We start from the raw sequence: 13,573 nt of genomic DNA on the forward strand, positions 1-13,573 counted from the left end.
ATATTCAGCTCTATGTAGCACTGCTTAAAAAAATGTTTTGTTCAGCTCCTAATCATGCAAAGCTACACTATCAGTAGCTGGGGTAGGAAACTCAAGCATGCAAGGACTGCATAATACAGGCTCCATTTAACTGTAGGTAGTCATCTTGTTGTTAGCTTCGTTTTACAACCCTAAGCAAATCTTTTTTATTTGCACGACTTTTGCCACCAAACTCAGTTGAGCAGGCATTTCATCAGTGCCAAATACAAGTTAATAAGGATGAATGGCAAAAGGATTAAAGTACAACATTGAAAAGTTCTATGTGGAAACAAAGAAACTCATGAAGCAATAAAAATAATTTTCTCATATACTAAATTAATGACCCAGAGCTTAAACACATTTAATGTTAGAATTTAGACAATCCTTACTGTATAATCTCACCTAGCACTTACATTAAAGAAGCCAGCATCACATAGCATTGGCTCCAATCCTGTTTTCTTTTCTTTTCTGACAAAGACACTTGTTGAGGATTAGCCTAGGTGCAATGAATGTGTTTATACATAGTTGATACCTGAAATCCATCCAAGGAATTTATACAGCTTCCAAGGTGCTCTAAGTAAGTACAGAACTAGAGATAAAAATGGAGAAGCCAGTTTGGGCTCATTGAAAATCCTTTCTCACCGACTACAAGAGTGAATCACCACAGTTTTGGCTTCCATGTGGCTGCACAGAGGGTGAGTTAAGGCACGGTTTAGTTCAGCATGCCTAGGAAGCCACATGATAATTTGTTATCTAGTCTGCTGATACAAAAGCACACATACTGCAAATAAACAAAGACTAAGATAAAATATGCATCCTGGCCAATTAGTTTTCTCATCCACAGGGAAATAATTCACTTATATCCAAACCTTTCTCACCTCCACCATTTAAAAACAAACAAACAAAATCTCAGCCTCCTGCAGTATACTGAATTCTGAAGCTTGATGACTAGCTTGATGACTGATGTTTATTCCTGCAGTAACTGGTGTTGAGATCCATACTGCAACTATTGCATGAACCACATAAACTTGACAGACACTAAAGGATATTTCAAGTTCACATATATCTTACAATCCAATATATCTTGTTAAAAGAAAAATATTTCTGTACATTGAAAATATGACTTGCAGTCCAGATGCAGTCAAAATTATTTTATCTTAAATATGCACTTTTTCCCTAAAGGACATACAAAAGTCCGTGTGGGAATAGCACATAGCTACTGCTTTCCACTTAGAGATGTAGCCTAGCAGCTGATTAGAGCAATAGCAAACATGAAAAGATCCTTCCAAGTGTTGAGAAGAATCCTTTATGTTTGTATGTGTGTTTAAAATTAAAATGCATGGAGCTTTCCAGATCAGTCAACACTGCAAAAGCTGGCAAGAAAAGTTCAAAAGTTCTTAATTTGGTAGAATTCACTGCTTTTAGGCAATCCTTTAGCCACCTAGCAACAGCACAAGGGGTATAATTCTTGGAGACTTAAACTCACACTGGCTGAACAAGAGGGAAAATTGCAAACGTGCAAGATACCTTGAGGACATTGTGACACCAGGGTGTCTAGTGGGTCAGACTGAGTAGACCACATATTAGGATGTAGTTAGTACAGAACAGAAGACGTATGTCTTTCCTAGACAACTTACGCACTAACACAGATCCTCAAACACAGATCTCCTCCATCCCCAACTTTCCTGCCATCCTCAACACAGGCCTATCTGCATCACAATCTTCCTCACTGTAGTGAAAGTTCAAAACTCTTATCAACATGTTTGATAGTATATACATTTTCCAAAAGTGTCCCTTACAACTTTTATGATACATTTTGTATTGTATTAGATATGCCCAACCAATAGCCTCCTACAGAGAGGGCTCTAGTGGTGACCTGATTCTAGGCAATGAAGTTTTGATATGCAGACATGCAGATGCAATCTTAGATCTATGAGAATACTGGTTTTCACACCAAGTACTGTCTCTTACTTTCATTTAAATCCAGGAAGACTAAGTGTGACAAAAGAGTTTTACTCAAGCTAAGTAAGACAATCAGAACCCGGACTGTGTAAATTATTGTTTGATTTCATATAATCTGAGAGATGTAGAGTAATTTATGTGCCTATAAATAGATATACCCAAAGAAGTTTTTAAATTTCTGTGGAGAAGACAGCCACATAAATGTGAAGGAGAGGGGACTGTAGCACACGAATCTTTACAACCCTTGTGTTTATACTTCCTTCATTGGTATGTAATTCTTCAATTTCTCCCTATTTTTCCCTCTTTTGAAAAGTATTTATTATTTTACAGCTATTCCTTCCTGTTTTGAACAAAACAGAACAAAAAATGTTGTGATTTAAAGCTTTTCATCTATGCTTCCTACTCTTCAGCATCTGGAGTTCGTAGGAGTAACCCTTCAGGGAACCCTCCATGCTTTGGCAAACATCCAATATCCAGCATTAATTAACATTCTCCCATACAAAAATCTCTCTTATTATCACTCAACAAACATCCTCTCCTACAGATGCACTTCCCAGATCCTAAGCTTGTCTCTATTATAGACAAACCTATCTCCTGAATTTTAAATGTAACAGAGCTTATAGTTCTGGAGTATAAATCGAGGTAAAGGTGCACTACACTTAGTAATAATAAAAATCTCACTTTGGTTTCCTACACCTTGTAGTTACTTCATTTCGCTTTGACTCTTTTTAAAGAGGGAAGTGAAAATCAAAGTAGAAATATAGGATATTTATCAGAAATGTTGAATGCTTTTAGCATCTTAAGCACTACTGATACTAAAATTTTTAGGGAGAGGAAATCCAACTGAGGAGAAAATTTTTCCCATAAGCATTCTTATATGCTCAAGTAACTTTCACTGTAATTGAAATATCTGCTAAATTATACTTATTTGCCTATACACTTCTCAATAAGATTATAGTATCTTCACATTAAAACATCAATTATTTTGGTCAGACTCCAAATATAATTCTCACTCTGATCCTGAGAGTTGCAGTGAAGTTGATAATGTACTAAATTCACCTTTTAAAAGGAAACATGCAGTTACTTTTATTCCCAAAGCTAAGTGTTAGCTCCTCTCAGCTCCAAAATCTTGCAAGAAAAAGTTGTACATAATGTTCATCAGGCTCTTCGATTTAGAAATTGTCCCAGAAATTCCTTGCTGATTTTCTATATAGGTAAAAACCTCCCCGTTCAGCAAACATATCATAAAGAGACAATTTGAAAATATCTAGGTCACAGTTTGCTTTCCAGCATGACCAATGGGCTAAATCTAAACTATATCTTTCCATTATGAGTGCTATTCAGATTCTAGCAAGATGTCATTCAAGAGAGACATTTTCCATTTGTCAGAGTAATATATCACCTCAGGAAGACAGAAAGACTATAAGCTACTTTGCTCCAGTTTTACAGATATCTTGAGCTTTATTTTTCCATACAAAAAGAGACCAAACCCCAAGAGTTAAGTGAGAAATTCTGATTTACATTTGAATCAGGTGCTAGAGATTTCTCAAAAACATGACCAGAAACATTTGTTGTGAAACCAAGCTTTGGGTCTGTTCAGTTGTATTTGTTTAATTGAGTAAAACATCTGGCTTTCGATTATGTGCAGTCAAACTTTAAGTTACATAGAGAAAACCTTGTTTTAGTTTTAGAATAAAGAAACTGAAAAAGACACATTCCTCCTGAAATCATTGGATTCAGCAATCAACTGATTCAGACCACTCACAAGTGAACTTCACAGGATGTTGCTGCCTCACTGGAGATGGTGGCAAACTGCCCTATATATTTGATAAGGTTTGACTGAGATAAATGTTGCTTGGCTTTTTTTCATCATTTCTAGGAGTTGCAAACTGCATGAAGCAGCTGGCTCCAGTGTGATAAGGAACTGACCTCAGGTTTATACTATTATCTGCAAAGAGGAGGAAAAAGAGCAAAGGTCAAAGTAACTGCTACTAAATAGAAAAAGATAGCTAGCATATCCATTTGTAAAGAAATAATTGATAATTTGCTCAATGGAAAGGTTCTCACTAGCTAAAACTGATTTGGCCCAAAGTATTTACTTTGAAGTCACTTGGTGCAAGTGGGGAAAATATATAAAAAAAAATTGTTAGACAAATTTGGCATATTTCTTTCCTTATGGAGGATCAGTATTTCCTGAATTCTCATATATAAAGAATTCAATGGATTTTACAATTTTTTCAGTTTATTTATGTTGTGAAATGATTGCTGAAAGCCCTTTGAGTAAGGTGATCAGCATCAAAATCAAAAGCTGTTTCATTCCAAATATTACAAAATAGACCAAATGCATAAGATCCACGAATCTATGATTCTGTCACATTGCATATTGCACCATAATCCCTAGTGTTTGGGGGTGGGGGGAAAACCAAACAAAAATGCGTGCAGGTCATATGAAATATACCATGACCTGAAGGGAAATCAGTACGCTGGTTCTCCGCAACAGCAGCCTTCTAGCATTATCATTTGGATATCCTGAAGATAGATAAGGAGTTACCATCTGAGTGGACTAGATGCCACAGCCAGATTCAGCTGAAAACAAAATACCTCAATACACAGATCCAGACTGTTGAACGAAATATGCAGTTTGGACAGAGAAGTAATAACATAGGTCCAGGGCTGGTACAGGGCACACTAAAAGACAACATACAAATTTCAGAAATACTTTAGGCTCTAAAGGAGGGGTATTATACCTAGATTATGTATATGATGATTCTTGTATGCTAGTTCTCTTCCTAATGCAGGGAAAAAGAATGAAAAACATTAATTAGTAACACTTGAATATATAAAATGCCACAAACCTCCAGGTGAGCTCAGTTGACCATTTCATATGACTGGCAAAAGCAAACACAAAAGGTGTGAACATGACAAATTTATTTCTAAATTAAAACCCTTGAGGAAAAAAAAATCACTATTCAATTGTTTTATCAAAAAAGACCCTAACATCAGCAAGCATACATGAAATTTTTTGGGGAGCCAGTTTTGTCTGGGTTGCATATACTTGTGTTTATGTAGCTCTGATTACTGCTTTTTTATGAAATGGAATCAAATGGCTATGAAGAGTTCAATTTCCTCTGATGCTTAGTGTTCTCTTATCTCATACGTATTCTTAATGACATCATGTTTACCTTTTTTGGAAAAGGCTATGATGTTAGAAACACAAAAAGCCAAAAAGCAACAGTATTATTGTACCAGAAACAGGCACTTTGATTTCATGAAACTCTTCCAAATAAGAAAGGATGAAGAGTAAACAGAAAATAATATATGCACTGAGAACTTCAGGAAAGAGTTTTCTGTAAGCAAATCTTTAAAGGTGCATTTCCATCAATACACTGTATATTTTCTTTCACATGAACTGTGTCTCATTTATTCTGGAGAACAGAGATATTAACTTGTCTTCCCATTCTCAATTTTACCCAACTCAGGCAACCTGAATTTGTTATTTTATTTGCCTCAGCATCACTTTTCAGATGGCACTTGGGTAATGGAAAGATATGAAAAAACTTCCCTATGCTAGCTATGTACGTTTGTATATATGTCTCCATATAAGAATATGCCTTTGTCTTCATTTGCCAGAAGCCAAACCTTAGCATAACATTCCTTTTCAATGTCTTATCTTTTTGACTGCTCATCATGGCTTTTGTTTTTATTCATGGTTGCATCCTTGTTCCGTTCCTCCTCTGTCTACAATTGCTTTTGCATGACTACCACTTTCTTGGGTAGATATACAGGCTCTATATAGCTTTATCAGTTTAACTCTGTCACACTTGTTCAGTAAATCTAAAAGAAGATTCTTAGGAAGGAAGTGAAATCAGTACCAATTTGCTTTGCTTCAACAGTTAATAATCTGCAGCGATTCAGTAGCTGCTACATCAGCAATCCTCCTTGTAAGTGAGGTGGGAATCTCTGAGAGCAGCAGGACAAACAGCTGAAATGGAAACTGCCATCTTCTCCCGTTGTAAACTCTCTTTACTCATGAATTGGATGTTTCTATCTTGTCAGTCTCTACGCTTTGTATTTCCATCAAATCACAGGCTAGGTGCTTCCAAGCTTTTTATTTTCTTAGGTGGGATTACTATTATCACTCCATTTTCATGACATACTGTGTGATATTAAAACAATCCCCCCACTTATAGTTTTTAAAGATAACTACCACCATCATTCCTCAAAAATCCAGTAAAACAGTACATGTAAGAGTACATCCAAAGGCAAACATGTTTAGAAAAAATCCTCTACAGTCCTCACTGGAAGACATTGCCCAGAGAGGATGTGTAATTTCCATCCTTTGGCACATATGATACTTAACTGGAAAAGGTATTGAATTAGTCTACTGTGGCATTATTTAAAGTTGCATGCCACCTTTAGGTAGGGCTTCTCCTCAAAAACATATTGTGCTTACCAGAAGTTAGTATTTTGAAGACAAAATCAGATTGTGAGTAAATGTCTCAACTACCAAAAAAAAGTTGGGTTTTTTTTTTTCAGTTTTTGTGGAATACTATTTGTTATTGTACCACTGGGGATAAAATACTTTATTGGCACATTAAAACAGGCTATTTGTGGTTATAATAACGAGCTCATTTTAAAAATGAGAAGGAGAGAAGTAAAAAATAGAGGACAAAATAGCCTGTAGCTTTTCTGAGGAGAATAAGCGAAAATCCTCTCCTCTGAATGAATTATTACCTTGTAAAATAAATTCTTTTCTAAAACACAAAAGGGAAAGTAATCTTTTTCACTTCTATCACATAAAGCAAACGAACAAAATAATTCCATTTATACACTTTAGGTGAAATCAGCATTTATATAAACAACTACAAAGATAAACTTAATTAATTATATATGTATAATGACTCCTTGAAAGTCTAATCTCCACAGCTCAGTTAGCTAGATGGTACATATTCAATGTAATTTAAAAGCTGTTTAATGAGGATGTATTTCTAATTTATAACATGGCTGTTTAATTACAGGCCAGTGAATGTAATTACATTTTCTGCTTAAGGATAGAGCCTTCTTACAACTCAGACATTAATAAAAGTACTCTCATTGTACTGTTTAGTATTAGTCAGTGTAACTGGTCTGAAATGTGGTATATTACATAGAAGGTGTTTGTATAAAATAAAAGGAAAGGCAAGCACTGTATTATGTTTATTATATGTGAGTTTTAGTACATTTTAAATGTGAATGTATTATATTAACATTGTTTAGCTGGTATGAGAGTTAAAATTATGTATTATCAGTCTCATAAAATATTTTTTTTCTGTTCTCAGGGTTTTTTTCAGCACTAGTACAATCTTTGAAGCCTCACCCTTCCGCTTCAGTGTGCTACGAACACAATTTTCCCAGCTTGCTTGTTCTCATCAATATTCCTTTCCTACGTTTCCAGAGCTCTGTGGTCTCACTTTAAAAAAAATAAAGAAAACACAACAAAGACACTGGACAAACAATTGGGGAAAGTACACATATAAGCAAAGGAATAATTTTGAAATCAGACTATTGAAATTGCAAAAATTCTAGCCATTATTGCTCAAATTATCATGATTTGCATGTGCAGCCACAGTAGCTGATTGCCAGCACTAGCCACTTGGCTGCACATCCACTACAGAAGGGAACTCAGTCAGGACAAATAGGAGTAACGTTTTGTGAAATGAGAGTGGCCGTAGCACTTCAGACTAAAGCTCCATCTAGTCTGGCAGTGACAGAGGATACCCAAGAGGTAGTAAGAACAAGATAAACATATTTGATAAGTGCCCCAAGAACTCTCCTGACCAAATAGGAGAAGCAAATGCAAATGGCTTTCAAACCTAACTCAGAAGTCACATACCAGAGAGGGTCAGGACAGCCATCAAGCTGTGTTTCACTCAAGTAGGAAGCTAACCATCACCTGCAAAGCACCGTTGCTCTGCATTTACTCAAACTCTCGCTGAGAACATCCACCACTATATAAAGTCAAATTCTCAAATACTGTGGCCTCTCACTGATGTTACTACAATCATTATGTACCAGCTAAGAAAAGCTGTTTTCAGTAGCATGAACAGGAATGACAGCAACCTGATAGACCAACCCTGTTACCCACTCCAATATATACTAAAACTTTACCTAGACTTGTATTCACTGTTATCTTTTCCACCTGGTCTACAGATATCTCTTTATAGAGGGATGTCAGAGCTCACCTTCCACCTTCTACTGGTCCCTCTTAGTTACATACTACTGAAAGAAAGTCAGATTCATGTCCTAAGTATTCACTTTATATATCTAAGCAACAATAGTGCACACATACAAAAACATACAGTATCAAAGAAACTTGAGAAGTACTAAATGTATAAAATCAACTTTCAATCTCTTCAAACAGTTGATTTCTTTTGCCTAAGCAGCTACTGCAAATTCACTCTGTTCCCATGCTGACATATTAAACCACTTGGAGGAGTCTATACAGTTAACTACTTCAGTCACATTGCATTAAAAACATAGAAAAACCCCTTATCACCAACAAGAATGTTTTTGAGAGGCTGGATTCTTTTCTATCAATATACCTCAAACTAAGGTAAGATGAGCAGCAATTTTGGTTTTTATAGGAACGTGATGGAATATTGAATCAAATGAAGCTTTGAGACTTGCCCAGACATTTTTTGTTAAACCAACGTTCTCAGAGAAGCCAAAGAGACCTTTAAACTCCAGACTCAGGTTTCGTTTTATAGAAACTAGAACAGAAGCATCTCAAGCAGAGGAAGATTGGAATCCATTGTGTAAGAAAAAATAGCACTAAAAGGATGTGTTAACGAGTTTTCCCCTTGTCCACTGTGTCATTGAAGAGTATTAGTCAAACTCAGTGACTTTTAGGATCACTGTAATCTCCACACAATTACTTCTGGGTATGTAGGAAGACTCTCCTTCTCTGCCACTTCTGTGACAGGGCAGTATCTGTAATCTGCTCTTTTCAGGGCTCTCCTTGCTGTGCCACAGGCTTCCTGCATTCTTATGCACTCTGCTTTTTCTCCTGACCTACCCTGCAGTCTAGAAGAGCAGTTGCTCTCAAGAGGAGAAGATATCTCCACCTAAATCTATCATCCATTTTCAGGAAATTTAAGGTAAGAACTGAGAACAAACAGGTAAAAAAATAGTGTCTTCTCCACATTAATTTCTAGGGTTTTCATTTTTTTTCCCTAGGAAATGAAAATTGGGATGCTTCTACATTTTTTATCATTGAAGGTACATTTTTATTCTTTTCTTTCTTTTCATGACGTTGACGTGGGATTTTCAAATGTCATGCAGAAGCTTATCTTAGAAATGGCTAACTCCCCTGTTATTATATGTATGAGTAATTCCTTCAAAATATTGTAAAGCCTTGAATGGTATTGATATCGGACTGTTGATCTGACCATTCCTTTTCTTCGCCATTTGCTATTCTCCAGTTACATCCCTTAACAGCAGAGTTTTCAGAAAGCCTTTTGCTATTGCAACATGTACTTTGCTAGTATTGTTGAACAGAGATCACCTATTTCCCCAACACAAGCACATACAGCTCTTGGAGTTATGTTAGCCCATCAGTTAGGTCATTTTAATTTCTGTGTCTTTGCTCCAATTACGTATGCATTGCATCAGAATTCAATACTGTGTTTCTTACTGAATGGTGAAGGAAAGTATCCTATTTACTATTTTACTATTCCAACTATTTTTTATTTCTGTGGATAAAGAACACTTGCTAATTTGGTTTCCTTTCATTTGCAAGTCCTAACATAAATTAAATTTTTATAATTCTCTTGTATCCCTAAAATCTCAATTACTCCTGCTGTGCCTTGTCCCTACAAACAATTTTCTTGTTGTTCAGTGGTTTAATCTACCAATTGTAAACTCCCTGGCTATTCCCAGTCCCTTTATTTTCTGCTGGCTATACATTCCATTTCATCTGCAACCTTCCCCCATGTTTTTAGTCCCCTTTCTCTCTTTCTGTGTCCCAAGAAGTTTTGAAACAGCCAGTCTAATGAAATTCCAAGCTTCTTGCAGAGACCATTCTCTGTTCTACAATAGAGGAGATTCTTTGGGAAATCTGAAGGTAATTAACAGTGTTTTCTGAGAGCTAAATCAAAGTACTCTATATGAGAGTGCCTGTATTTCCCAAGTATGTTATTTATCACATTTCTTCAACCAGTAAAGGATAAACTTTTCTTGAAAGATACGAATTCTGCAATAACTGAAATTTTATCAGCAGGCCTATTAAAGTGAGTTTCCTAGAGACTAGGAAACAAACCTTAATGTCTGGTCTCGACTAAGATAGATACCATGATAAAACAGTCACTTCTTCAGTAATTTGGGAAACTCTTCAGCAAGATCCACTGAAACACATGAAGGACAAAAGTATGATAACGTATAACATTGCTTTCTTTGCACTTTAAAAAGACTCCTATAATTTCCCAGTGGGAAACAGAGTGATATCTTGTGCAAATGAATCCCTTCAGATAGTCTGAGATACTTTCTAATGACTCGTACGTTCCACATCAAAATTGTATTCATTATTTGTTTTTCAGCATAGAGTATTTCCAGAAAAATACAAGCATACGTTTAACCCTTTGTTTGGCATAAGTGGAAAAACATTACCCTCTTTCTCCAAATATGTGCCAAAAATAACATTATAACAGAAATACATCACAAGTTCAGGTAAAGATGAGAACATGGCTTGCTGTAAATCTCATCCGGAGTACACGTCACCTGCTCCATGTAAGGCATCATTTTTCATAGAAGCCTGTGTTGTTAAATGTTGATATGAAACATGAGACACAGAAAACTTAAAGTATCGGGCCAACAGGTTGTGTCATGTAATGATAGATGAAAGTTACAGAAAATTCTATCTGATAAATAATATTCTTCTCAAAATGTGGTTTAACTCAGCAACTGTAAATAAAAATAGTTTAGACATACAGAGACTTTTAAAAATACACTTCTATTGAATGTCACTTCAGTCCCTGGGGGCCAAAACAGCTCTTTCAATAGCACCTTTTCCCAACTTCAAGCACAAATCAATCCCCAATGAAACTTACTGGCATAGCGGAATGTCATCTTTGATGATGCATCTTCCTCCATTTTTGCAGTATTCTTCAGGACAAACTGAAAATATAAAAGTAAAAATTATAATATAAATTTCCCCCCCTCGCTATTATATTTGTCATTGCCTGATTTTAAAAATGGCAGAATATACACATCTGTCATTCTGGGTGCTTAACACTTCCAAAAACTCTTCCTTTAGACCTTGACTTGGTGATACAAGTGTCAAGTCAATGGGCTCCTCTTGAGCTTATAGAAATCCTGGTGCTTCATTTGAATGGGCTTCTAATTTTTCTCAAGTCAGACTTTCATTTGACTCCAGAAATGGAGCTTTTGCCACTTACTTGATTTTCAAACAAATAGGAATATATAAAATAAGAGCGAAAAGAACTGATCTTATATTTAATTAGTACCTAAGTCTACTTTATTATTAATAGCTTTTATATAGGGGTGATGAACAGACACTTACTCCTGTGTCACCAACCTTCTTGTTAAAGATGTCCAGAATTTTAATACTTAAAATCACATCCTCATAAGAACTAGAGAAATCAGTCTTGAAAAGACTAAAGGTGTTAAAGAAAAGGGGGATGTCAGTGATATACTATTATCAACTTTTGACATCCCTTAACATGGATTTCCACATCATCACATTTAGTTTTACCGACCCTACAGCAAGAAAAACTCAAAATCAAAAATGAATCCCCTCAATCTTCTTTAGTAAGAAAATAACTGGTAACATGCAAATTAAACCTAAAGAATTTTGGATATAAGCCACATAAAATTGTTTGCTGAGGCATATAAACAGTGCTATTCAGTGTGGACACCTCCAGTTTTAAAAAGAAATTTTGAAAGTAAATTACTTATTTAAAAGATCTGCTTTCTGACAAAATAGTGAAAGATTTGTAATTTACTGTCATGCAAGTCTACTAGTTTATGTTCTATATTCTTCTACATTGACCTAGTTTCTGAATATATTCCTTTTCATTTAAAATCCTTCTTATAAATAACATTTTCCAAGTATGTATGCTCTCTGCATTATAAAATTGGTAATTTTTCATGATAAGTATGGTTTCTTCTCTCACATTAAAAAAAAAAAGGTATAACAAACATATATAATGAACACAATACTTGTGGGCAAGTTACACTCCCAGAGAAACCAGTGGATGCCTCCTACCAAGAAGTGAATGTAAAACTTTTGGTTTGTGAATAAACATTTAACATACTATAATGAATTCTATTATTACAATACATACTCCATATTGTGAACCTTATCACATAACTCATAATAAATTATAAAAACAGAGAGTTAAATTCTCGGCTAATGCAACTTCACCAAAGTCAGGGGAGCACTGTTAACACAGAACTGGCCCAGAGTTTGTAACTGGCTTGGGGAAGAACTGCAGTAACTTTGTGTCACTGAATGGGGTGCTTTAAATCTAAATTTAATTATTTATATCATCATCTATGTTTTTGTTAGTTTTTGTTAATAAAAATCCGATTCAGTTTGGATGTGTATTATTTTCCTGTTCTTACCTTTCTCCACCATTTCCCTATTGCAAACCAAACCTGAATATTGTGGGAAATGCACTGTGCTAAAAGAAATGTTATATATTTTGTTTTATTTTCCAACATGGATTTGCATTACACTTAAATAACCCCACAAACAAAAAACCCTATTAACTCAGAAATGTGGGTTGAGTTATTCAATTGGCTAAAATCAGGAGAATGTCTTAGTAGTATACTACAGAGGCTTTTTTTTTTTTAAACAATGTGTTTATACCTTAAGAAACACCCCTTGTGAAGACATTAACTAAGCATATTATTTTCTATCTTTTTCTCACTATTTTATCTGTGTCATACTTTCATCAGGAAAATTCATACCTGATGTAATTTGATTAGGTTTTAGCAAAGGGAATTCAGTCAAGTTTGAGGACTGCCTGGGAAATTTCAGTAGGAAATTACTATACTTTTGTGTTTCAAATGATATTTTTATGCAAAACTAAGTACCTGAACAGCTGGACTCATCAAGGCTGAAATCAATGCAGTCTGCAATGCCATCGCAACGCTGGGAGATTGCTATACATTGATTAGTTGATGCACATAACAAAAAACCATTGAAGCAATCTTTAATGGCTGAAACAGAAAGTAACATGACAGTTATTATCAGCTATGTTTCTTTTTCTCACTGTTAAAAACCTACCAGAAAACTTGATTTGTACTATATATAAACTTGCATCTGTGTGACCTCTACAAGCTTTCATCTTCAAAGACATACAACTTTACTAGTGAGTAGATAAATAAGTAAACAAACACAGAGCACAGATGTTACAGAAGCTGGATTTTCCCATGTTGTATTTGAGAAGAAGAGGAGGGCATATTTACTTAAAACGTTGACAGAGTAAGCTGCAAAATCCCAATGAAAACCCATAAAAAGATATCACAAAACATAATCAACTCTCATAACCTAGTTTTAAAATGACGGAATTAATTTTTAAACCCAAAATTT

The 13,573-nt window shown here is 35.2% G+C and overlaps 1 protein-coding gene across 1 annotated transcript in view; it reads right to left on the reverse strand.

Annotated features, from left to right (window-relative positions):
* MALRD1 (MAM and LDL receptor class A domain containing 1) overlaps nucleotides 1-13,573 on the reverse strand; it is a 292,669-nt gene that overhangs the window by 38,100 nt on the left and 240,996 nt on the right. Inside the window, exons 34-35 of the mRNA XM_075495520.1 lie at nucleotides 13,075-13,200; nucleotides 11,064-11,130 (exon numbers count right to left, since the gene is read on the reverse strand). Of these exons, the coding sequence (XP_075351635.1) occupies nucleotides 11,064-11,130; nucleotides 13,075-13,200 (193 nt within the window). The remainder of the gene's footprint in view (nucleotides 1-11,063; nucleotides 11,131-13,074; nucleotides 13,201-13,573) is intronic.

This window comes from Mycteria americana, chromosome 2, assembly GCF_035582795.1.
Source record: "Mycteria americana isolate JAX WOST 10 ecotype Jacksonville Zoo and Gardens chromosome 2, USCA_MyAme_1.0, whole genome shotgun sequence".
NCBI lineage: Eukaryota > Metazoa > Chordata > Aves > Ciconiiformes > Ciconiidae > Mycteria > Mycteria americana.